Source organism: Engraulis encrasicolus, chromosome 10 (genome assembly GCF_034702125.1).
Source record: "Engraulis encrasicolus isolate BLACKSEA-1 chromosome 10, IST_EnEncr_1.0, whole genome shotgun sequence".
Lineage (NCBI taxonomy): Eukaryota > Metazoa > Chordata > Actinopteri > Clupeiformes > Engraulidae > Engraulis > Engraulis encrasicolus.
In genome coordinates this window covers 9,364,598-9,392,097 of record NC_085866.1, presented here as the reverse complement: position 1 = coordinate 9,392,097, position 27,500 = coordinate 9,364,598, and the positions used below count along the sequence as shown (strand labels likewise).

The window sequence follows — 27,500 nt, the reverse complement described above, 5'->3', positions numbered from 1 at the left end:
CCACGTAGCTGGATATTTTTATATGTGGATATTTTTTTTCTCCTGGTTGCATTGGTTTTGCATTGGTTTTGGCCTTCCGTTTCACGTAGCCGATATTTAAAATCCAGGTATAAAAAGCAGGAGAAAAAAATATGCTGTTTAGGGGGCTGAAACGCATTTGTTACAATGGAGGATTCATTTTTATCCACATGTTGCATTTACACCTCAAAAGGAGAAAAAATACCCTGATAAAAAAGTATCCTGCTACGTGGAAACAGCACCTTAGAGAAGTCCCTAGGCAGCGCTGGACTGGCCATAAGGTATACAGTGGTGTGGATCAGCACTGCCCTCACGATCCGATTCGATCACGATTCGGGAGGTAGCGATTCGGTTTCAATTCTATTCTATGCGATCCGATTCAATTCTACAATGCATTGCAATGCACTACATTTCTACTGAAAGCAAAGCAAATGTTTTATCAGTCATGATGAGGCAATACAAGTAGTCAGATACTGAGCAACAATTTATTGGCTGTTTTCTGCATCAGTCTGTATCAGTCTTGCAACGTTTTGAAGTGCTTTTATTTAATTTAACATTCAATTGCTCCCGAAATATCCATGGAAGTAATTGAAACTTTAAAATATTGCCGGATCGCTTCTGGATCGTCCATGCCCCGCATTGGATTGCATCTTCGAATCGATCATTGTTGACACCACTATAAGGCATACAGTGCATTTATCTGGTGGCCTGGTCCTCCCCTCAATGTAGTGGTATCAGTCCTGATTCTGCAATAGCAAACCTCTCTGACTCTGAATATTAATTTTATGTAATTAATATTCATTTTGGCAGTTGTGGTCAAAATGGTTCATAATAGATGATTGAACATTTTGCCACAGGCTTCATTGTCTCGTCCAATGCATGGTGGGCCGTCCGTGGCTGAAAAATGCCCAGCCTGAATTTTTGTCCCGGACAAGTCCTGTCCATAGGACAGTACAGTACTGCAAATGTTTGTAGAAGCACCAACATTGTCACTTGAATTGAATTGCATGCACCCCAAACATGATATCTGCTCCTCTTTATCTAAGCTTTCTGTAAATAAGACATTTTAAGACTATTTTTGTTATGTTTCAATACTTAACTTGGGGTTTATTACTCAGGGAAATGCAACTGGAGAGTATTGCAATAGAAAGTGCAGTTATTATTTGTTATATTTGTATCGTAAGTTGTTCTCATCAAGAATCAGTCTCACTCAGGCAAAGAATCATGAACATTATTATCAGCACCAATACAATGTCTGGACAGCAAGAGCATATCCAATGTCATCAATACATCCCATTAGTGCCTCTCAAATCTGAGTGATGCGCACCCCACCCCCCCCACCCCCACACACACACACACACACACACACTGGGCGTGGCAGGCTATAAGGATGCTATAGTTACACTGCACTTTAATGTTACTGTTGCATGTTAATGCTAATGTTAAATGTTACACTTTAACTTACAAAATTAAATCTTACAGAGCGTATTTTCTAGTTTCAAGTAAAAAGCAGCTAGTCAATCTTAATATAAGTAAAAAGCATCTAATAACTATCTGCCTTTGAACTAGATCAGTGATTATCAAACTGGTGGGCCCCCCTGAAGGTATTCCAAGTGGGCCTTGAAATCAATTTCCAAAAAAACAAAATCATATCACTGTGTGTTTTGCTGTTGATTTATTTGACTTTTATTGTTTATTTGGTCAGAGGTGGGCCCCAGACATTTTTGCAGTGTACTGGTAAAATAATGCTATCTAAAGAGGCTTGCTGTCAAACACATCCCAAATAGAAGGTCAAAAAAAGTTTTTTTTTTTTTTTTTAAATTAAGCCATGCCACAATTCAATTTATTTCATTAGGATCCAAACACTAGAGTACATATACAAAGACAAGTTGGCCTGTACATAGCCTGCTCTATTTATCTGACAGGAAATTAATGACATTATAGAGGTACAATTACAAGCCGCAGGCTTCTTCCTTTAGTACACCAACATTGAGTGTAGAAAAATACCAGTATCCTCTCTCTTGTTTTGCTTGGGAACAAAAATAGGCCAGTGCAAGGACATGACCCCTATGAGGGCAGAGGAGACCAAGCTGCAGCCTGACAGCACTACGCTCAACAGTCTGTAAACACTCAAGCATGTGTTGCTGCAAGACTCCAATCGAAACATGCCCCCCGCCTCCCCCTTATTTCAAAACACATAACTTGAGTATTATTGATGTTTAATCCACTTATTCAAGAAACATTTATGTAACAATTCAAGTATGTTGAATTAACATGCCTATTGAAGAGGACGCTGCCTCATAGAGCTACACTCAAAAGTCTTCAAACACTCAAGGATGAGACACATGTTGAACATCATGCAGCACATTGCATTTTCATTTCACAAGAAACACTCAAAGCAAGCTGTGTTGAAAGACTGCAATCCAAACATGATACCATCCCCCCCACCCCCATGTCACTTTCAAAACACATAAGTTGAGCATTATTGACGTATGTATAATTCACTTATCATGAAACATTTCTATATCAATTCAAGTAAGTTGCAGTAACACTGCATGACTTACAGTGTAATCATATTGGATGCCTCTACACACAGATCTGTTCAAAGTCTGTAGTGTGTTTTGTCCTCTCTCACTTACCGTACAAAGTTTTGGCCCTGCGAAAATGTGTTCTAGGAGAGCAGAAGCAGCAAGTGATGGAGTTGAATGAAGGGGTGGCTGCATGGGTCCCCAGCATTTAAAGTCAGAGGGGTGGGGTACCCCACAGATGTCCACACCCAATCACAGAGCTTTGGGGAGATTCTGAAAGCTTTTGGGGAGGGAAAGCGCATGACGAATCCCAAGAGATTTATAGACATGAGGAGTAGACGGGGAGAGAAGGGTGTGATGAGGGAGAGGAGGAGGATAAGAGGAATGCAGGAGGGGAGTGTGGATGAGAATAAAAGGAGGGGGAGAGAAGGGTGTGATGAGGGAGAGGAGGAGGATAAGAGGAATGCAGGAGGGGAGTGTGGATGAGAATAAAAGGAGGGGAGTGGGGATGAGAACAGGAGGAGAGGACTGAGGAAGGGTGTGATGAGGGAGAGGAGGAGGATAAGAGGAATGCAGGAGGGGAGTGTGGATGAGAATAAAAGGAGGGGAGTGGGGATGAGAATAAAAGGAGGGGAGTGGGGATGAGGAGTAGTAGGAGGAGAGGACTGAGGAAGAGGGTGATGAGGGAGATGAGGAGGATAAGAGGAATGGAGGAGGGGAGTGGGGATGAGAATAGAAGGTGGGAGGGGAGTGGGGATGAGGAGTACTCTGGGAGGAGAGGACTGAGGAAGAGGGTGATGAGGGAGAGGAGGAGGAGGAGGATAAGAGGAATGGAGGAGGAGAGTGGAGATGAGGAGTACTCGGAGGAGAGTGGAGATGAGGAGTACTCGGAGGAGAGGACTGAGGACGAGGGTGATGAGGGAGAGGAGGAGGAGGAGGATAAGAGGAATGGAGGAGTGGAGTGGAGATGAGAATAGGAGGAGGAGAGGACAGAGGAAGAGGAGGAGGAGGAGAGTGGAGATGAGGAGTACTCGGAGGAGAGGACTGAGGACGAGGGTGTTAAAGGTGGGGCGTTTCAGGACAAGGTTCCCAGCATTCGATTTCAGTCACAAGACCAAACATCTTACTCGCAACAACAACATGAGATGCATGAGAAGCAACACTTATGCTTGAGGTTATATTGTGCATTCCAAATAGAGAGATAACCATCACAGATGCACTTTGAAATTATTAAATGGGCTTGCCCCAGCAAGTGTAATCTCTAAGTCCTGGAAAATTGAAAACGGATCTCTCCTTCTAGTCAGAGACACCATTCTAACACTAAATACCTGTTGTCGTTTTTTCCATTGTTGTCAATTTTGTGCAAAAGTTTGGACAATGGTGGAGATGCAATGTCCGTACATAGGGGCCTACTAAGAGCTCAGAGTGTAGGAAGTGGGTGGATGGATTTGCCCACATTTTTTTTGTTTTGTTTTCACAATAGTTGTTTGGTTTTAAGCCTAAGCACGGCACTGGTGTAGATATTAAATATATTTTTCTTTTATATTTTGTATTTAATATCTAAGTTCATAAATAGGTAGAGACGGGAGTGGTAGAAATGATGGGGGACTGGAAGCATCACGTTTCGGGGATATACCTTTAGCAGACGGAGGCGACTGCATAGGCCTAGCTTTACTAGAACTGCTGAGCTCTGGACCAAAAGGCAAGCCCACTTTCAGCATTTTCTGTGAGAATGGAATCTAGTTTAGTTAAATGGCCTGTTGTACTCCCTATGAGAACACCATCAAACATGGCCACTGTGAATACAAATACCCGACCCCTACACTATTCTATATACCAGGGGTTCCCAACCTTTTTCAACTTGGGGCCCACTCGAAATTGTACACAATACATTTGATAAACACATATAAACCTGTGTGCAACAGTTGAGACAGAGGCTTACTGACGGGTTGTTTGTGAGGCAGTTGAGCTGTTGGCATCCGTTTGCTGCTGGCTTTAACCCCTTTCTAGCAGCTGTGCTCGGGTGCGTTGGTTGCTGGGGCGGCAACGGTACTTTGCCGATCGTTCTCTGTCTCTCTCTCCCAAAGCATTTCCTGTCTCTCCTCCTCCACTGTCCTGTCTCAAAGGCCCCCCCCCCCCCAAAAAAAAAAAAACTAACAAAAAACAAAAACAAAACCAAACCAAAAAGTGTGGACCTTTGGAGTGATGATTGCTGATTGTAAACAGGTATGAAAGGAGTTGGTTATTTTGAGAAAGTTTTGTGAGAGAATTTTTTTTCAGCAGGTGCAGCTGTTCAGGATACTTCAGTCATCAATTATCACAAGGAAAAGCGCGACACTACTACTTCACAGTTCACCACTTTTTAATTTTTCTTGGTGCTGACGAAGTCACTCTGATGAAGGCCTAAGTGCCGAAACGCCAGCACCAAGAAAAATAAAAAGTGGCGAACCGTGAAGAAGCAGTGTCGCGCTCTTCCATGTGAAAACTGATGAAAGGAGTTGGCCCATGTGATGAGGAAGTGCACATAGTATGGCAACTGATCTTAGTATTTTGAATGACAGTCTCTTCCATGGGAAAATAGGGCTGATATGGCAGTCATTATGGATCCTCATAAATCAATCCAGTTTAATATGGATTTATTTTTCTTCAAACTCTAAATCGTGAAGATAATGCCAGTCATTATGTTGTGGGAAATCATTGATTGGATGCAGGGCTGGCAAACACTTCTTGGCTTGGCTGCAGGGGTACTCCCCCACTGCTCCTCACACAGTAGGCCTATACGTACATGTACACATGGATGAGCTGTCAAGCAAAGATGTTGCATTCAAATCTTACTGCGTTGGAGCCCTACAAAGCCAAAAAGCTTTGAACTACATGTTTAAGTCAAAACGGAGATGCATTTTGAAAATTGAAATACCCATCCTACCTCATCTGCACTATGGCTACATCTCTTGATTCTTCTTATCCAAAACACATTTGCATAAAGAAAGGGTGGAACTAATAGATGAATTATGATGAATTCATTTCCCTATGATTAATCAAAAGGAGTTTGCAAACCAATGGAATAGGCTACCACCTCCAGTGCTTACATTTACCTTTATCTATCTTTTGTACTCCCAATAAACTGGAGCTCATAGGAAGCATATGCTTGCATACAAAACAAAAGGATTTTGCTGGATAAAGCCGTCATTGTCGGTTTGTAGGGATTAGATGTTTGTACTGTAGGCCTTCTGTTGCACGCCTGTCATCTGTGTCGGCCAGTACATCTGAGTCGATCATTAAAACATTTCACGGTGGCAGACTCCCTGAAACGGCAGTGAGCTCCAAGAGATAAGGCTTAAAGGGGTATGCCACTATTTTGGGGCTTAATGTTAAAATCGTTGGCCAGAGTTTATAAAGGGTGATCAAGTGTCTTATTTTTCTTATTAGGCATTGTCTTGCTTTAAGACAAGTTAAAAGGGGGAATATGTAGCTAAGCTAGTGAAAGCCAATGGATCACTGTAGCATGTGTGAACCATTGACTCTCACTAGCTTAGATATTTACTCCCTCCTTAAAACAAGACAACGCCTAACATAAAAAATAAGACACTTAACCACATTTATAAACCCATGGCAACATTTAGAGGGTATGACAAGTGAAGTAGAGGTGCGCACATCCAAGACGCAGGTGCAGGACAAAAAGGTCAGAATACTATGAAGAGCGACCAGCTCGAAAGCGCTCACTTGAAAAATAAAAAGCAACACAGGAGCAGTGTGCAGACATTTATTTTTTTAAATCTCTTAACGTCTGAGATAATTGAGGGTGTGCTGTGTGAATGTGTCTGGAAACCAAGGAAGAGAAAACGAAAGAAAAAAACAAACAAAAACAGAACATGAATTACTTGCTTAACCTTTTCAAAAAAACAAATCTTAATTTTGCTAAGTGGGGTCCAAAGATCAGACTCGATGCCAGTTTCTCAGAGACCATTGCTCCCCTGCCTCCCATGGTCCAATTCCTACAATCACACACACACACACAAACAGACAGCAATGAAGCCAGTCCCGGATTGGCTTGGAGTGGTTTTGCTGGAAACGGCGACACACACACACACACACACACACACAGGGCCGCTGACAGCTTTTGCAGGGCCCAGGACGACGTCATCTGAAAGGGCCCCCTACCCAACACATACAATGTAATGGCGACCCAATCTCTCTGGGCCCCCTATCTCCCTGGGCCCGGGACAAATTACCTCTTTGTCCCCCGCCCTGTCTGCGGGCCTGCACACACACACACACACACACACACACACACACACACACACACACACACACACACACACACACACACACACACACACACACACACACACACACACACACACACACACACACACACACACACACACAGCTTCTCTGCTCTACTCTGTGCCGCCGAATGAGTGGTGAGTGCTCCCACCCCAATAAATGTGAGATGTAAACAGCGGCCAGCGGGGCCTCCGGAATCCCAATGAGCTGACCTTTTGTGCGAGTGACAAGGCCATACAATCTCTGTCACTCACTGGGGCATGTTCTCACCGGGTGGGGGCGCGCCGGCCGGGCCGGGCCGCGAGGAGAGGAACGAAGGAAGAGGAAGGACCTGGAAACCCCACTCACCACACTCACACTCCAAACCGTTCCCGTCCAGCCAGCCAGTCAGGGCTGGTCTGACTGGGACCAAAACAAGAAGGCATGGGGCATTTTTTGGTATGACCCCCCCCCCAACCCCCCTCCAGGCTTCAGTCTTAGTCTCTGACTTCTTATGTAACTTTACATTACATTACATTGCATTTGGCAGACGCTTGATAACCAAAGCGACTTACAAACGGGGACATAACTTTTTGGCAACAATATACTACATCTTACTACACAAGCCTTGTGTGTGCCTCCTTTTTCAATACTTTAAGTGAATTGTGGGCAGCCACCGCTCTCGAAGAAAATGTGTCTGCCCATGCACCGGGAAATGCCCCGTATGCCAGATGACCCGTCCAGCCCTGCAGCAGCCAGCAGATGGACCCGTTGCCTTGGAGACTGTGAGCAGAGTCCTTGGCCAATGGGATCTTTTTTTTGTGGGCCACATCACATCAGTCATTAGTGGAGATGAACAAGTCGTGGCTGTATTTTGTTTGAGGAAGCATGGAGAGGGGGTGATTATGAGTCGTCTGCTGGACACACAGGGGGGGGTACGAGCCACGTCTGACGAGATGGAGACACAGGGAGGCGTGCAGACAGAAAGGGGACAGAGGGACAGTTGTGGTCATGGATGAGTAGTGCTGGGAATGTGTGTGTGTGTGTGTGTGGAGATAGTGAAGAGGGTGGGGGGTGGAGGGTCCATATTAAGGCTGTCTTATGTGCTGGACTGGGGGGTTGGGGGGGTGAGGGTGGTCACTGGGTGTTGCTGGGTGCTGCTGCTCAGGCTGTAACTGGACGTCTATAAGTGTGCCAAGGCCAGTCATCCCTCTCCCTACAGGGGGGGGGGGGCTCTTAAACCAGGCCATGGAGACTTGCGTTAAGATAATTTGCTTACACATTAACACCAGCATACCGGCTAAATGCTGATGAAATGTCAGTTTGGCTGGTAGACCAAGATAGTAAATTGGCTAGCTGGTAAGGCCAATTTACTATCCACTTTGAGCCACTTTTGTGTGTCTGGCTTGTAAGATTAACATTTACTAGCCATTTTGGCTGGTGGTGAAAAAGGTCAATTTAGAGCCCTACACATGATGTATATTCCCTCACATACAGTATTTTCTGCATATTTCTCCCACAGTCTCTGTCTTACACACTCAGGGGTGATAGTGAAAAAAAATCCTGAGCCTGAACATTTTTCCCTGCTCTAACGACGATGACAAGATACTGCATAGTGATGTAACGTAGGCTTTTTTTTTGACACATTATTCAAACATTTAATAGCCTATATATGACCATTATTCAAGCCTGATAGTGGAAGAAAACCCTGAACCTGTAACACTTTCTGAGATAAGAATAACCTAATGGCTAATTATTATCAATGTTTTATTTTTGCAAACTCTGTCAAGCCTGAAATCAGGCATGGAGCCTGAATACTATCAGCCCTGCACACTTTCCCCACAGGCTTTCATTTACACGTATTATTGGACACAACACAACACAACACAACACACACACACACAACCATTTGATTTGTGTATACCTGCACCTGCTTTCACACGGACACGTGCACACACACAATTATTGAATTAATCAAGTTTTCAAGCCTAAAATCAGACACCGGAAACATCTCACACAAATACTCTACACACACACACACACACACACACACACACACACACACACACACACACACACACACACACACACACACACACACGCACACACACACACACACACACACACACACACACACACACACACACACACACACACACACAGTGAAAAGAGGACACAGACTTCGTTAATGTCTAATTACATTTCGCGTTTACTTAAATACCGTCCCTACCACCCTCTGGCCTGATATAAGTCAGTACAGTTACAACAGTACAGTGTCAGACAGCACATAGCATCTGAATACTGCTTTCCAACAGCTTCCGCTAACACTTTACAATAGCTACCCCAAACAAGCTTAATAAACACTTTATTAACAGTTAATAATATAATCAACATTTAACAAAGCATTTACAAATATTTGTAAATGAGAAAGAACCAAACTACGACAGCACAGTGGAATGGGAATCAACTTCTACTGTGTGAGTTTTATGTGGTTTCATGCCTTCTGCTCTTTGGAGGATAAACTTCCAGGACAGATGTGTCTGTTGTGTTAATTTATTTCTTGCCCATTTATAAACAGTTGTAAACATTTTGTTTATAATTAGTTGATTATCTATAAAGTGTTTATAAAGCTTTTTTGGGTAGTTATTGTAAACTGTTACCCAGCTTCCCTAACACAGCGCAAGTTGACGTGCTAATTCAAGACTTAGCGAGTAGTTTCAACTCTCCAAGTGTTCAAATTAACACAACAAAGATTTACTGTGTAGGGTTCCAGTTCAATTGCTTCTAAAAAAAATACAACTAAAAAAAAACGGAGAAAAAAATAATAATAAAGAAAAGGTGAGAATAATAATAATAAAAAAAGTTGACAAATCCTCCGTGGCCACGTCATCATCATTGGTGTGCATAGGCATGGATTGCCATGGCAACACTGGGAAAACAGTGACACTGATGTATGAGGGCGTTCTTTAAAAACGTTCCCGTACCAAAAGAGGCCTGGGTGCATTCCAAACATGCAGTCCCTCTTTAAAAAGTGGCAATCTAGGTGCAAAAACAAACATTAAAAATCCTGAACATTCGCTGATTGACCGTTGCAGAGCCTGGTATCGACGTGCATTACTACTACCTACAGTTTGTTAAAGTTAAAGCTCAGGCTGCCACGCTGTTTGCTGTTTGTCTGTATATAAAATCTCACTTTAAAAGACAGCTATTCCATAAAACAATGCATCTGTTGCAAAATAAACAAACAAACAAACAAACATTCAAGCTTTCTCCTCAACAGAATATACATAAAATCTCACCAATACCAACAGAGCATGTTTTAAAAATGCATTCACAAGTTTTAAAATGCATTCACAAAGTTGTTTGAAAATATTGCTAAAAACATAGAAGATCTACAGAACATTACAAGGCTAAGCACAAAGAGCTAGCAAAGTTTGTTATGCCGTAGACAGAAGAGATGCCTGTACTGGAAGGTGGAGGGTGAGGCACTGGTTCCCTTCTCAATGCTACAAGGTGGGACAAAGCAGCACCACATAAACGACTCCAACCCCCCAGAACAGTTTTTGATCCTTACTACCCCATATTAGAGTGAGCAATGGTAACTTGGTGTAGCAGTGAGAGAAAGTATCATAGCTAGCAGAGGTGCTAACAATGTTTTTTTTTTTTGAACGTTTGTTTCATAATGGTTTTCTACAAAGTGACTTGGCTAGGCAGTAAGAAAGATAATGCGTGCACTTTACAGCAGTGATTTTTGTACAGCAGTTGACTTAAGACAGGACTGCATAGCCACTGATTCATTGTTTGTGGCATTCATGATAAAATCCAAGACATCTTGCAACATCCACGGAACAGCGGGCCGACTGGTCAAGTAGTTCATGTTAAATTGCTCAGAAGCAGTGGCCTTTTGAGTGCTTCAAAACAAAGGACAAAACTTTTCAACAGACTCCAACATATACAGCTTCTTTACAAAAAAGAAAGACCTAAAAACGAAAAAAATACAACCACTTTTTTCATTGCTTCAAGGAACTGGATGATATCTTTCTTAAAAAGACTAATAATAATCATCATTATAGTACTCATCATAGTACTCAGTACAATAATAGGATTGTGCTTTATTTCTGTCCAAATGTACAGTTCAGATATCAGTTCAGTTCAGTTCAGTTCAGGGGTCCGTATCTGGAAAGCGTCTTTGCTAACGACGGTAGCAACGTCCTTCGTAAGAGCGACTCAACTCTCTCTCGACAGCGACGCTCACCACTAAATCCAAGGGAGTGGTAAGACGGTCTTAAGACGGTCTTAAGACGGTTAGCAACGACAAGAATCGAGAAACGGACCCCAGTTCAGCTCAGCTCAGCTCAACTCAGCTCTGTGGAGAAGACTGTGTCTATTGTTTTCGTCAAGTCTCACGGTTCTGTCCGGCTGTCAGAGTTTAAGCATGAAGAACATTCCATTGTCCTGTGGACCGAGCGGGCTCTGGCTCTGGGTCTGGTTCTGGGCCTGGATCTGGGTTTGGTTTGGGGACTGGGGTGGGGTTTGGGTTTGGGTGTGTATCTGAGCCTGGATCAGGGTCGGGGGCAGGGGCAGGGGCAAGGTACGGTCGTCTTGGGTCTGGTGGTGGTGGTAGGGGGCCTGATGGTGGTGGGTCTGGCGTGGCGACGGAGGTCCAGGTGGGAGCTGGCTGAGCAGGATGTCGGCACTGGAGCAAGGGCTACGGGCCACCACGGAGCAGGCCCCCTCGGGGTTACCCCTCTCCTCCAGCAGCCCACCTCCCATACCCCCCATACCGCCCATACCTCCCATACCGCCCATCACGCCGCCCCGCGGCAATCCCAGCAGCCCTTGCTGCATGCGCTGGCGCTCCTGGGCCTGCTTGGCGCGGTTGGCGATGTAACGCACGCGGCTCTGGCTGCGCGAGGACATGCGGCGCAGCGGCGGTGGCTGCTGCTGCTGATCCCACTCTCCCCCCTCCCCCCCGGCGTCGGAGCCCTCCTCCTCCGCTCCTCGCAGCGGCCTCTGGGTGAAGTCGCTGGACGTCAGCGGCTCCACGTCCGTCAGCCGCCTCAGCTGCTCGGTGAGGTCGTTGCTCGACTTGGTCTTCTTGGACGACAGGCCACCGGCGGCGGTGGCGGAACCACCCAATCCGAGGCGGCGCTGGTCGGCGCGGGGCGGCGGTCGGCACAGGAAGCTGCGGCTGATGCTGCGGTACTTGCTCTCAAAGTGGCACGCGATGTCGTCCGACGTCAAGTCGCCCAGGCTTTTGGATTTGGCGGCGGCCGACTCCAGCGGGGCAGCGGGCGGAGAGGAGGGGGCGGTGGCGGGGGAGACGAAGGAGGGCTTGGGCAGGGTCGGTGGAGGAGGAGGTCGGCGCGCGGACGCGGAGGCCGCAGCCGCAGCGCTGGCCTGCTTCAGACCCTCCATGTAGAGGCGGCTCCACGTGTGGCGACGCTGCATCATGGGCGGGACGTCGGACGGAGACGGGCGGGGCTCCCTGGACAGGGGGCGCGGCCTCAGCTCGTCGTCCAGCTCCTCCTCTTCCCGTCTCAGGTTGGGGTTGGACTTGGACTTTGAGACTGGGCGCGGAGTGTCTTGCTGGGCGGTATGGTGCATGGAGGCGTAGGGGTGCCGGAGAGGAGAGGACCGCACGGCGTGGTGGAGGTGGTGGTGGTGGGGGGTGTTGGCGGGAGGCGCAGGGCAGGGGCGCGGGGAGCGCGAGGAGGCCAGGTTGGGCAGGGAGAGGTCGATGACGGTGTCGTTGGAGGAGATGGAGGAGGAGGAGGAGACGCTGTCTCGGTGGCTGCCGGCGTCCAGCGCGCTCCACAGGCGATCGCACAGCGTGGCGTCCATCACCACCTCGGGAGTGGGCGTCGCCAGAGACGTGCCGTCGCCGGAGGACACTGCGCCTCCGCCGCGCACCTGCCCCTCGCTGCGCGTGCGTCTGACGGGCGTGTGCGCCAGCGTGTTCGCCCTCGTCAGCGGCTTTGGCGGCCCCTGCTGGTCGAACATGGCGCGCAGGGCGTTCACCCGCTGTGTGGGGGAGGCGCACTCGTCGTCACTGTCACCGTCGTCTGTCCTCGCCACCATGGCCTTCCCATGATCCTCACCTGGCACCTGCATGCTGCTGGCAGACGACTGTGGTTGAGCAGGGGTGACGAGGGTGTCTGGTGTCTCTGTCGCCCCCTGGCTGCTTGGTGGTGTGTCAGCACACAAAGGGGATGGAGAGCAGGTCCCCCCCTCCTGAGGGTTTGGGCCCGGGCCCGGTTGGTCCTGGTCGGAGGGAGAGACAGGCAAGGGGAGGAGGGGACGCGACGGGGAGGAGGTGCAGGAGGAGGAGGAGGTGGAGGAGGTGGAGCAATTAGGGGAGGTGGGGAGCGGTTTGTCACTGTGCTCCTCAGAGATAGAGTCCAGCTGGGTTGGGTGAACAGAGAGGAATCGCTGGATGGAGTTCAGTTCTGAGAAAGAGAAAGAGACAGGGTGCCAAGACAAATGGGGTAAAAGACAGGAGGAGAAGGAAAGGGGAAGAAAAGAGGGAGGAAGGAGAAAGGAGATGAGGGCAAAGACAAAATATTAGATTATGTTAGTGAGCTAGCACTGGAATTAGCTAATAGTAGCAGCAACACATTCCTGCATAGCACACAGTACAGCACAACAAGACTACAGCTTCACATTACTAAGGTAGTAGTAGCAACAAACATCTTCTAGTAGAGTAAGATAAATCAAGCCCATACTTTTATGGGATTCATGTAACGTTAGGTAAACAGCCGCTTAGGAGATCTTAGGTTAGGAGGCTTTTTTCGGAAACCTTAGGTTGAGATTGAGAATAAATGAAGAGTTCAGATACAAAACCCCCTAAGTGCCTTTTCAGAAAATAATCTTAATTCATTTTCCTTTAATACAAAACTATCAAAATGTCATATTTTTTAAATGTATTTATGTAATATAAGCATTTATACGTATTATGAAGTACATGAACTTAAACCAAACCAACAACAGGGTTCTCTCAAAATATAGAAGGGCAGGTCAGGGGATTTTGCATCTGAACTCTTCAAATGGAGTACCCTTAGCGCTGTAGATGGTGATGGCGCCGCCATGATGGCGAATCGTCACCAAACGCCACAGGAAGAGAAGAAGGAGGGGACGGAGACCGAACTTGAGCACACTCCTTTGCATTGGGTAGGCAGGGTTTGGGGTATCTTTCTCTAGTAGAAGATGTTTGGTAGTAAAGAACACAAGCCATTTGTCTAACACGGTGACTTAACTGCAAGCTCTGTATGGTACTGAAGCATTAACATTCAGATTGAAACTATACCAGACCATACCAAACCAGCATGTTACGCTACCTGCTAACCGAAGGTCCATCAACTCATCAAAGTCAATGTGACACAACTATTAACAAATTGAAATGGACAGTGTGGCAAAAAAACTTTTACAGTCACATAGCATGTATTGTAACACAATTTGTCGCTGTACTTTAGTCACGTTCAGTTGTATCAGCACAACAAAAAATAAGGGAATAGAAATGATTGTGCTGCTTTTAGCTGGTCACGTCGCTTGCAGCGAGATCATGGTGTAAGACAACGTCAATACGCACATATTGCATCACAAATGAAACATAGGCATTAGGTGCTTAGCCAACATGGCCCTGGGTGTCATTCCAAAGGCAGCAATACTGTAACACTTAAAGGTGCACTGCGTAATATTTTTTGTAGTTTATTTCCAGAATTCATGCTGCCCATTCACAAATGTTACCTTTTTCATGAATACTTCCCACTACCATCAAATTCTAAGTATTCATTATGACTAGGAAAATTGCACTTTTCATACATGAAAAGGGGGATCTTCTCAATGGTCTGCCATTTTCAATTTCATGAAATAGACCAAAGATCAAAGATCAAATTTGGCAACAGGCAGCTCAGTTTCAACGAGCAGCATAGTTGCAATACCTACTCTGGCCACAATCTTACACAGTGCACCTTTAACACAAATAGGGCAACAAACCACAAGGGTGCAAACGGCTAAGAAGGGAGGGCATGACGTGGGGTGTATTCCCACACATCACAAAGAATATTTACAGCTTCATAAGCAACTGCAGATCTTCGTTTTCCTTCTCATGTGTACTACTAACAATGATGTTTTCCCCATTTGTTAAGCACTTTGAGTTGCATGCCCTGTATGATACAGTGCTATACAAATACAATTATTATTATTATTATTATTATTACGATTAAATACTACCACACTAATGTTGGTTAAACACATTATTGAATGATGCTCTCTTTCCAGCTTCATTGTTTAGACCAGTGATTCTCAAACTTTTTCAGACCGAGGACCACTTTGTCACCCAAAAAATGTTCAGGGACCACCTGCCAACTGAATTGAGAGTTGACGGGTGCTAAATTCTATGCACATTACTTACTTCTTACTCACATTTACAAGCCTGTCTTATTGTGGTGAAAATGAGACTTCAGTTATGTTCAGCTTTGTAATAATATTACAAATATAGTCTACTGCTAGCTTGTCTTAGAAAAGTAGAAATCCCCTCGCGGACCACCTGAGCTCTGTCGAGGACCACAAGTGGTCCCCGGACCACACTTTGAGAATCACTGGTTTAGACCAGTGGTCTCCAAAATGGCGGGCAGCGGGCCAGATCTGACCCGATCATGGCAATCATTTGGCCCGCCATGAGGTTAGAACAAATGATAAACTTCGACCTTTGACCTCAGCTGGCAGGTGCGTCGGAGAAGGCCCATGGGTCACTCAGCAACAACTTAAAGAAACTCCCGCACACTGACCATTTCTCTGTTCTTTCTTTAATAACGACGTTTCGGTGCTAGACCTTTACTAATCTCGGTACTAATTGCCTGATGAAGGTCTAGTACCAAAACGTCGTTATTAAAGAAAGAACAGCGAAATGGTCAGTGTGCGGGAGTTTCTTTAAGTTGTTAGAACAAATGAAAAAAAAAATGTCTATACCATCTGTGGGCATATGGTCGGGCGACTTGTTTGGCCCTCGGCCTCATTTTGGCTTCATAACTTGGCCCTTGTGGAAAAATAGTTGGTTTAGACTTTTAACTAATGCACCCTTCATAACTGAGGAAACAGAAAACCTCCTGAATTATACATCTGTTGGGCTGTTGCCTATACTGATACAGGACAGGGACTTCGTTGCAGCACATGGCTATGTGTCATTAAGTTTGCTTTAAAAGTAGTGTTGTAGCAGTGCGTGTCATTCTTGTGAGTGGTTTGGGCTTGTTGCGAAGTGAACCTCCTTGAGGATGAGCGTTACAGAGTGAGGAGAAGTGTTGCTAGATTGGGCGGTTGCGCGCCCAATTGGGCTACTTGGGATGGCCGTCTGCGGGTAAAAACGGGAAAAAATTGCCATTTGGCGTTTTTTTAAGCCGTTTTGTGCCCATTGAAACCAATGCAATTTGCTGTAATTGAGGAACCTTTTGGGCGGGTTTTGATCAGACAAATCTGGCAACACTGGTGAGGAGGACAGATAATGATGGGACGAGCTTCTATTACAGAGCTGTCTAGGTCCTTGCAGTTGAGTCAACGCATGCATGCATGCATGCATGCACGCACGCACGCACGCAGCTGTTCTTAAAGAAACCTAGAGGTCTACACGACACACACTTGGCTGCTTTTGGCTCCGTTTTCAAGGGCATTATGCTGACCAGTTCTGATGAAAAGGCACAGACACACAGCCATGCAAAAGAGCAGAGACCATCTCAAAATAGAAGAACGCTGACCATCATAGCCTTAGAGAGTAGGCCTACACAGCACAATAGAACAGCCTGGAAGAGTGTGGTGAATTGAAGATGAGCAGAAAGGTCAACCTCTAGAACCATAAGGAGTGATGCAGCAGTGTTGGAACACCATTAGGCAGACAGAGCTGTTAGAACATTCGCACAGAACAGCACAACACAACACAACACAGCACAGAAAGGCACAACACAACACAGAACAGCACAGCACAGCACAGCACAACACCGAACAGCAGCACTGATACACAACAGGAAAAAAGTAGCATGCACACACACACACAGACAAAGACCCACACACACACACTTTACCTGATGCTGTCCCTCCAATCAGTTTTGCACTAGAGGACAGAGGGCGTGCAAAAAAAGGACAGAACAGAAGGATTGTTTTGTTTTTTAAGCACACCAGGAAAGCACCTCATACAAACATTGAAACTTTACATACACACCAAGGAGATGGGAAAAGCGGTTACTGTATACGCACGCACGCGCGCACACAGTGGACAGAAAGGAACCAACGCTACAACTACGTAAAGGCATGGAAATACATGTGGAGATGAATATTAGGGAGTCGGTCATCTTAGAACGGGTGGTGTTAGAGAGGAGTCAGACTACAGAAGCTCACGAGGAGAAGACAGTGTAGTGTAGGGCATGCAAACACACGGCTAGCTTCACATGTAGCCCTGTGGGGGAGCACGTCCAAGGTGTGTGTGTATGTGTGTGTGTGTGCGTGAGAGTGAGAGAGTCAGAGAGAGAAAGAGAGAGAGACAGAGACAGAGAAGGAAAGAGAGAGAGAGAGAGAGACAGAGAGAGGCAGGCAGAGAGAGAGAGAAAGAGAGAGAGAGGCAGAGAGAGAGACAGAGAGAGAGAGAGAGAGTATGTAGGTGATAGAAGAATTGGAGAGTTCTGCATACTGTATGCAGTACCCTACTTGAAGCTTTCAAAGGGGCCCATTTTAGCTGAGGTTAATGACAAAAGAGAACCTTTTACTGACGCCTACACAAACACTTCCAGGAGAGAAACTCGTGACTTTTCCCCGGACTGCGGAAGGTTGGCGCCATCATACACTCGTGATTGCAATCCACAGCACTGTGCAAATTAAAATGATCCTTATCATTTCTAGGCGGGGTAGGTTTAGCAGGAAGTTAAAAGCGAAGTATAATGACTGTCTTTAGGTTGCTGGGCAACAGTTAAACCATGAGGGGTGAAATGGGGATTCTACTAATTTGAAAGGACAAACTAGTCACATGGGTTTGCTAGGTACAACAGCTAACCAAGTTGATGGGGATGGATACCAGAGGAGATATGGGGTCAACGTAAACGACGTTTTGGTCTGAAGGAGAGATTAATGACGTGCTACTTTATTTCAGTGATGAACAGGGAGATTTGGGGGCAGCGGTATAGCTACTTTGGTAACAGCTAGTCAGCTAGCTTTAGTTAGCTGTCTACGGGTGGCTAGCTAGGTATCTAGCTAGCTGTTTACCGGCGAAGAACAATGGGGATTTGCTGCGGAGCTCGTCCATCTTCTGGGCAAAGAGGGCGTTCATCTCTCGCTGCAGGGTGCCTGCCGCCCGGCGACGGTTGTCGGGGAGACAGACGGGGATGTCGAGCGGGAGCTCAATGCTGCTCAGGCTGTCGCAGCTGCTGGAGTCGGTATCCGACAGGCCGTTGCTCACGGCGAGCGGGCACGGCAAGTCGATGCTGCTCCCGTAGTTTGGCGGGGGTGGGAGACGGCCGCGCAGACTGCTGCGATGGGTGGGCGGAGGTGGGGCAGGGAATTTGGGGGGCGTTGGGGAGGCGAAGCGTCGCCGGGGGACGCTGCAAGATCGAGGGCCCCAGGTGTAAGGGTCGACCTCGGGGCGACCAGGGGGTGCGGCCATGGTATGCAGGCCCCGACCGCGAGCCCCTCTGGGCATCGGGGCAGGGGAAGCAAAAGGCCTCAAGAAAGCCTGGGGGTCAATTTTGGGCTTGAGTGGGCCAAGCAGCTCGGGCTGGGCAAGGGCTTGCGGGACAGGCCCCGGCTGTGGCTGCACCTGACGTGAAAAGGTTGGGGATCGACAAGCAGACCGCTCTGGCCTGAGGCTAAACCCTCGCTCTGGTGGCACGGGACTGTTCTCGTTGCCCGTCTCCCTCGCACGGCCCCTGCGCTCCGTCTCGGGGCTCTCTTTAGTGGCAATCACACACTTGATGCAGCTGGACGCCACGCCCACTCTGCCCGACCCGCTTACGGCGATGCGAGCCGACACTCCGGGTCGCTCCTCTAGCGGCGTCCCCGCCGGCAGCCGGATCCTCTGGGCGCGCTTGAGGGGCTCGCTCCAGGCGCCGCGGTGCCGACCCGCCCGGGCGCGGGCCTCGGCCAGCACGTGCAGGGGGCTCTGGCTCTTACCTTTGCCGTCGTCCGCGTGCATCTGGCCGTTGGTGCCTCCCCAGGGGTGCGAGGCTGCTGCCCCTCCTGCCGCCGCTGCTGCCCCTGCTGGGCCTCCGGACGGGTCCGCCCTGGCTCCTGCTCCTGCTCCAGCCCCGGCCCCGGCCCCAGGACTCACGTCAGACCCACTGGCCCCAGCCGCCGCCTGCTGCTCTTTGGTGGTGGTGGAGGTGGTGGTGTGTGCGGGGAGATCGGGGAAGGCTGGCGAGGGCGTGGGGGTGTGTGGGGGGCCCCCGGAAACAGGAGGCTTGGCCCCTCCCGGCGGGGCCTTAAGAGCGAAAGTAATGAAAAGAAATAACACATTTTAGTTGGTGCGCCTTCTGACATATATAAGGAAACAGTTGTTTAAAGTCACAGACACATGAAATAACAAAGCAAAATGCAGGGAACAAAAACAAAAATCTTTTTAATAACAATATAATGATAATAATTGTCATCATAATAATCGCAGTGCTAGCAGTTTAATATAACAATGTATAATATATGAAATAACATATATAACAATATAATATAACAACGTATAATAGAACAGTATTCTTATAAACGTAATATTATTAATCTATTCATATTTTGACAATTAATAATAGTATAATAAATGTTTACCACCATGATAATCACCTTGGATGGGGCGCTGGCAGTATATACAATAATGTATAATATATAATATAACAACGAATAATAGAACAATATTCTTATATAATATTACTAAAAGATATGTATATATTTTTTTCCTATTAATAATAGTAATAATGTTTGCCACCATCATAATCACCTTGGATGGGGAGCTAGTGGTATAATACAATAATGTATAATATATAATATAACAACGTATAATAGAACAATATTCTTATATAATATTACTGAAAGATATGTATTAATAAATATTCATATTTTTACTATTGATAATAATAAAATAATGATGTTTGGCACCATGACAGTCACCTTGGATGGGGCGCTGGCGGTATAATACAATAATATATAATATATAATATAACAATGTATAATAGAACAATAATCGGTAACACTTTCTATGAAGGCCATATCTATATCGCATTATGAGTGCATTTATAACAACTTATAATGTGCATCATACTTAATCATAGTGCATTATGACAGTTATAATGTATTATAAGCCCCCTCACTGCCTGCAGTTTATAACCATTCACGAGCAGTCAAAACACCCTAAGATTTATAATGCATTATTAGCTAGATGTATAGTTATTCATGACTGTTGATATACTCCATCTTGAAGCATTATGAGTGTAGTCATAATGCACTATGATGACGATGCGCATTATAAGTTGCTATAAATGTGCTCATAATGCGCTATAGATATGGGCTTCATAGAAAGTGTTACCCAATATTCTTATATAATATTACTAAAAGATATGTATATATATTTTTTCCTATTAATAATTATGATGTTTGCCACCATGCTAGTCACCTTGGATGGGGCGCTGGCGGTGCGGCGCAGCAGGTGCGCCCCGAAGGCCGACTTACGGCTGAGCAGCGCAGCAGCATGGCTGTCCAGAGAAGCCTGCTTTGGGTTTCTGTGAAACAGGCCTTTTATGCCGCTGGCTGCCCGCGCCTATGCACACACACACAGAGACACACACACACAGACACACACACACAGACAGACAGACACACAGAGACACACACAGACAAAAGCACACAGACAGACGCATACACAGACAGACAGACAGACAGACAGACAGACAGACAGACAGACAGACAGACAGACAGACAGACAGACAGACACACACACACACACACACACACACACACACACACACACACACACAGACACACACACACACACAGACACACACACACACGGTGGGAACACGCAAACACACAACCATACACACAGTGTCAGTCAGAAACATTGGAGGAACAACTTCAGTAAATCATGACAGTAACTAATTAAGCTTTTTGTATAGGATGTGACATCAATACAGCCCAGAGTAAGCCCCAAGAAATTATTATATACAGAAACAAAGAGGAAACTTCAAGAAGATGTCTTCTGTCAACTTAAGAAGTACAATAATTAATTGGCTTAGATCATTTGACATACTGTATTACATTGCTACAACACTGATAAGTCCACCTGTGGCTGTATCAGTTAATCTGTAAAAGAAGGTTGCAAAACAGATAAACGGACAGTACAGGATGTGTATGTACTTACATGTACATGTACAGTATGTGCATAAAAACCTGTTGACAAGTTTGAGTTGTGTGTTTGCCATGCAGTGTGCTGTTAGTCGTCGTGCCAACATACCAGCTTCACCATGATGGGCTGCTGAGGGAGCCGTCATCATGAGAGAGTTTAGCATGCTAACGTTTAGCGAGTGTGCAGTTGCACTATGCCAGTACTGCATTAATGTAAGATACTGTAAGTGATATGTGAAAGGTGTGTTTGTGTGTGTATGTGTGTGTGTGTGTGTGTGTGTGTGTGTGTGTGCGTGTGCGTGCGTGCGTGCGTGTGTGTGTGTGTGCGTGTGCATGTACGACAATCTGAGTACACACAATGGTTACGGACAGGAGGCAAAATGGAGGATGCAGATGGGGGGAGAAATGGATGTGAGTGTTGGTGTGTGTTTATCAAACAGCATGGTTCACAGATGCAGGTTTCACACGACCTTTGAGAGACACCAAGACACTGAATGACGATAAACGTTGTATGGCATACTGTACATGTGAAAGGGAGACATGCAATGACGGGTGATGCCCCACTGTACACCTTGAGTGACGAGCGCGTACAGCTCCCAATGTCACCACCACGCCTGCCAGCGCTCACCAAGAGCAGTCCAAACACAATATACAAAACACAAAGACTCTCCAGGAGAGAACTGTCTCTCCAGTCAGCAGAATTAAGGACAGTCAGGGCTCCCCTTTATGTTACACGGGGGCAGTCGTGGCCTAGTGGGGGCAGTCGTGACCTAGTGGTTAGAGAGTTGGTTGCAGGTACGAATCCCCCTGACCTCTCCCTGCATCTCCATCCATGGCTGAAGTGCCCTTGAGTAAGGCACCTAACCCCACATTGCTCCAGGGACTATAACCCATTCCCACACCAAATCCAAGACCAGTTGAGGTGTTCACGCCAGAAATCTGAGCGTTTGGAAACTGAATTTGGCAACTGATTTTTTTTTCTCTGCAAGCCTTGACGACAACATGGACGTCAACAAGCTCATCATGAGTAACACACAGTCACATGCGGAAAAGTACAGAGGCCCGTTAGCCTGGTAAACCAGCGCCAGCCGCTGGACGCCGACATTTTTCAGCTAGCGAGTGGGTCTGGCCTCGGATCTGAGAACGTTTTGAACGCTGTGCCCTGAGTCTGGCAAACCCAATCACAACGCAGCGATTTGTTTTGAATCAAAGCGGGCGGGGTTTTGAGGGAGTGACGACGAACCTCGCAACACCGTTGGGAAAGCACATCAACGGCAAAGATCACCGATTGGTCAGAGTGATGGCACGGTTTGGAAAAACAACAGGTTGTTCTAATCAACAATCTTCGGAGGCATCATTCATCAGGGCCAGACTAAATTACTCCGGTCTCACATTTAGGCTGGTTTATCAGGCTAGAGGCCCGTATGAATGCCAGTAGTTCACAGATATTGTAGCCTACTTTGGCTCTGTATGCAAGTGGTGCAGGAACAGGCACCAGCACCATTCTGGCCGGCAGGGTTGCTAGATGAGGCTGATGATTTCCAGCCCAAAAAAATGCTCAAAACCCGGCTAGGAGCACAAAATCTCGCCCAATTCTATTGATTTCTATGGCGAAAATTAGGCGGGTTTTTTTTTCTGCTAAATGCCATTTTTACCCGCACACTGCCATCCTAAGCAGCCCAATTGGGCGGAAAACAGCCCAATCTGGCAACACTACTGGCCGGCCTGAAAATAGCACTTCATTTGATGGGAGCCACCTTGGGACCAGACTCTTGGCATTTGTGGCCCAGAGAGAGTAATTCTATCAGAAAGGCCAGTGCTTTTTGAGGATCATACTTTAATTTAAATGGTTTTGATGGTATTTGATGTCCTACTTAAAGCACATGAGGTATTACAGTGCTATTACTGGAAAGACTAAATACAAACCCCAACTCCGATGAAGTTGGGACGTTTGGTAAACAGTGAATAAAATCAAAATGCTATCATTTTCAAAACATTCAATCTATTCATTAGATGGAGAATAGTGAAAAGACAACATATTAAGTGTTAAAACTGAGAAAAAATATTGTTTTGGGGGACATATGTACTCATTTCTAATTTGATAAATCCAACACGTCTCAAAAGAGTTGGGACGGGGACAATAAATGGCAGCAAATGTCGAGGAAGACTAAAACAAAACAAAAGACAACACTTAACAGTTAAATACATTAACCGATGAGATGATTTTATATAAAAAACAGTGTTAATTCCTATCTTGGACATGATTTCACCAGCTTAAATGGTGGGTGTATTCCTTGTCATGTTTTGCAATGTTTTCCTTTCTGTAGTGCTTACAGTGTGACAGGTCTTGACCAAAAACCCACCATTTTATCACCTGCTGGTCCTTATGATTGAGCCAAACTGTTAAAACATAGTAGAGAATGCAATTTGACCTTACTATGTGTCAGTAATCGAAGATCTCCCTTCAAAATATAATGCATGAGTGGCTTTTCATGCTGTTTAAAACCCATGTATACCATTCAGCACTGTATTTAACTCTACAGATGAGTGAGAACATCTTAACCAATGCACTACTGCACCCGCATGCCATCATGGAGGCTGACTTTTGAAGCTAGCACTAACACAAGTTGGATGGTCCATTTTTACTGTAGCACAGGATGTGCAATGCTCTATTATTGTCAAAAAGAACGGACTTCTACAACTTCTGCTGACTTCTGTAAGCAAAGGACAGTTTCCCATGTCTTCTGGGTCTATTTCAAATGAGCTCAGGTGCTTAGGAGAATGTTACACCCCTGTATCATTTTCATGCATTAAGCATTCTTAATATGGTCAATTTTCAATAGCTCTAGCACTCCAGGAATTAGAGTGAGACTACAGCCAATATATATTTCATGATGTCATGAACCTATACAATGATTTTATTAACAAAAATATGTCTTATATACACTCAATCGTGGTAAATCAAAGGGAATTCAAAAATGTATGTAATAACTATGGTAATTATTCCCTTTGCATCTTTAATTCTGAGTGACTCAGCCTCTCTGTGATGATCTTATACCTGGACACCTATATTGTCCGTCAGTACAATTCATTTTGAAATGTTCTTCTTTGTTGTTTTATCTTATTTGGATGTTTACTAAATTTCACTGATCCCCGTCCCAACTCTTTTGAGACGTGTTGGATTTATCAAATTAGAAATGAGTACATATGTCCCCCAAAACAATAGCCTATTTTTTCTCGGTTTTAACAATTAATATGTTGTCTTTTCACTATTCTCCATCTAATGAATAGATTGAATGTTTTGAAAATGATAGCATTTTGATTTTATTCACTGTTTACCAAACGTCCCAACTTCATCGGAGTTGGGGTTTGTAAATGGGTTCTACATTTTTGTTTCAACCTGACTGCGCGAAACTAGCTGCGCACAACTTACTCAACCTCTGATTGTTGGAAGGAATGACATGAAATAACAAATATTGCATATCGGCCAAAACCACACGCCGATACGATACACTTAGAAAATGCAAATATCGGCCCGATACCGATACCAATATATATATCGGTCTATCCTTACTACACACCTGAGCACCACTGATCACTTTCCACTTTCCACATCCGATCTACAAAACATCCCGTCTCCTGTCATCACTAACACCTCCAATTGCTGCAATCACTAGCCCTCCATCCAGTGCAGTACCTCACCACTCACTCACCCCTTACCAGCGCTCTAAATTATTTTTTGTTTTCATCTACAGCCAGAATGGGTAATAGATGTCAATCTTACTAGCCAAGCACACACTCCCTCCCTGATGGGTCAAAGTGGTAGGTAAGCTGGCCTTTTCTATCAGCCAAACTCAAATCTCACTAGCATTTGTCCAGTTGAGCTACAGTAGTGATAGTTTAAAACCCTGCCCCTTACCGAACCTTACCCCCCCCCCCCCAACCATGTACGTAATCCACTGCCCATTCAAAGGACAACACCATGCTGCTTTGCAATTTCCTGCCCAAGACCAACACTCCATCAATATCATTACCACCCACTACCCACAAATCCTGGACGTTGCCACCCACTCGTCAATCCTACACCACAGACTTGCCAACTTTGGGGTGCATTTCTGGAAAGCTAAGTTGCTAACTATGGTAGCTACTTTGTTGGTTGCAATGCAATTTCCTATTGACAACTACCAAAGTTGCTAACTGCTAGCAACTAACCTTTCCAGGCATGCACCTATGCCTTGTGCTATACTGCGTCGACTCAGGCAACACCTGCTGTATTCTGCAAGCATCATTACCTCCCTCCCATCCCTTAGGAAATAGCAAATTATACCCAGTCTGCAATTTGCATCCAGTGTTCCCTAAGCTTGCCTGATGAGAAACCCAACACCAGAGCTGTGGCACCAGCTTCCTCTGTGTGTGTGTGCGTGCGTGCGTGCGTGCGTGCGTGCGTGCGTGCGTGTGGTGCACCACTGAGCATGTGCTGACGAGAGCCACTGCTACAATGACGACCTGAAAGTAGAGGTCATGGCTCGGATAGCGCTGCCGAGGCAACCAGTATGGAAAACGATGCTCAGCACTAAGCTGCCGAGCCAGAGACCGGACGGACATCCACAGCGGGAGTCTCACTTCCTCTCCGTCTCCCCCCTCTTTCTTTCCTTGTATTCTTTTATTTGTGCGTTGTATTTTGTGAGTGTGTCTGTTTGAAATTTGAAACGTCACACAATTCACACAAGTCCCAAGGTTTTCTCTAGTCAGGTCAACGCAACCGCAATAAATTGTTTCATCATCAGTGTTAAGGTTCAAAGTCAAGCGTTCATTTCCCCAGGGAATAAATCCTAGCTCCACACCAGAGACATGTCCTTGTCACAAAGACACACACATTCATCTTCTATGCACCCATTTTTCCCTTACTTTGATTTCCTCTCGAGCTACTCTCCATTCCTTCTTTACAACTCTCAATCCGCTCTCTTTCCATCCATCCATCTGTCCTCCTGTCCACTCTTCTCCTCCTCTCAATTTCTCCTCCCCTTCCTCTCCATTTGTCTGTCCATCCCCTGCACCTCTCTCATTTCCTGACTACAACCCTCTCTCCCTCTCTCCTTCCGCCGCTGTCTCCTTCCTGCTCCTGTGCTGATGTGGTGACACTGGATCTAGCCGGTTGGATGAGGATGCCGGGTGGGAGGGGCTTAAGTGACGGGCAGTTGAGAGGAGCGGGGGGTGTGGGCGGGGGTGGGGGAGCTGCGGCTCAACCCATAGCTGCATGGGTTGGCATGGGGGGTACGAGCGGCCGGGCAGGCACCACATTGGACACGCGCCCCCCCAGGGCATTCTTGCACCCACTGAGGATAGGACGAGGGAGAGAAAGTGGGAGGGGGCGTGTGGCACATGCAGAGTGCTGATTGGTTCTCACTACACCTGAGTTTTCTGAGTGGCAGCTCAGCTGTCCTCACACAGTAACAACTTCCTGTTTCTACAAGCAGCTCTAGGACAAAGAGGGTCCACTGGAATAACAAAGAGAAGAAGAAGAAGAAAAAGAAGAGAGAGGGATGATGACACATCAGACAGAGAAAGAGAGAAGGACAGAGAGAAGGACAGAGAGAAAGAAAGAAAGAAAGAAAGAAAGAAAGAAAGACAGACAGAAAAGAGAGAGATGATGACACATCAGATAGAGAAAGAGAGAAGGACAGAGAGACAGCAGGAAAGAAAGAAAGAAAGAAAGAAAGACAGAAAGAAAGACAGAAAGAAAGAAAGTCAGAAAGAAAGACAGAAAGACAGATAGACAGAAAGACAGAAAGAAAGACACAAAAAAGAAAGAAAGAAAGAAAGGGACAGAGAAACAAAGACACAGAGAAAGTGAGACTGACAGAGCAATAGAGACAGACAGACAGACGCATGATGCATGTAACACACCGATGAAAACTATAGAACGATGGCAAAGAGAAAGGTAGGTTGAATGGCAAAGAGAAAGGTAGGTTGACAGGCAAAGAGAAAGGTAGGTTGACAGGCAAAGAGAAAGGTAGGTTGACAGGCAAAGAGAAAGGTAGGTTGACAGGCAAAGAGAAAGGTAGGTTGACAGCCAAAGAGAAAGGTAGGTTGACAGCCAAAGAGAAAGGTAGGTTGACAGCCAAAGAGAAAGGTAAGTTGACAGGCAAAGAGAAAGGTAGGTTGACAGGCAAAGAGAAAGGTAGGTTGACAGCCAAAGAGAAAGGTAGGTTGACAGGCAAAGAGAAAGGTAGGTTGACAGGCAAAGAGAAAGGTAGGTTGACAGGCAAAGAGAAAGGTAGGTTGACAGCCAAAGAGAAAGGTAGGTTGACAGCCAAAGAGAAAGGTAGG

At 46.0% G+C, this 27,500-nt stretch overlaps 2 protein-coding genes across 4 annotated transcripts in view; both read right to left on the bottom strand.

Annotated features, from left to right (window-relative positions):
* The window catches only part of si:ch211-251b21.1 (uncharacterized protein LOC571720 homolog), a 21,828-nt gene extending 19,109 nt beyond the window's left edge, over nucleotides 1–2,719 (bottom strand). Inside the window, exon 1 of the mRNA XM_063208003.1 lies at nucleotides 2,658–2,719. The gene's annotated coding sequence lies outside the window, so the exon portion shown is untranslated. The remainder of the gene's footprint in view (nucleotides 1–2,657) is intronic.
* A 6,284-nt stretch (nucleotides 2,720–9,003) lies between these two features.
* Nucleotides 9,004–27,500, bottom strand: part of plch2a (phospholipase C, eta 2a) — a 343,556-nt gene continuing 325,059 nt past the window's right edge. For all 3 annotated transcript variants that reach the window (XM_063207996.1, XM_063207998.1, XM_063207997.1), the window contains 3 exons: nucleotides 20,443–20,586; nucleotides 18,960–19,266; nucleotides 9,004–13,261 (listed from right to left, as the gene is read on the bottom strand). In XM_063207996.1, coding sequence (XP_063064066.1) covers nucleotides 11,235–13,261; nucleotides 18,960–19,266; nucleotides 20,443–20,586 — 2,478 coding nt within the window. In that variant the 3' untranslated portion in view covers nucleotides 9,004–11,234. The remainder of the gene's footprint in view (nucleotides 13,262–18,959; nucleotides 19,267–20,442; nucleotides 20,587–27,500) is intronic.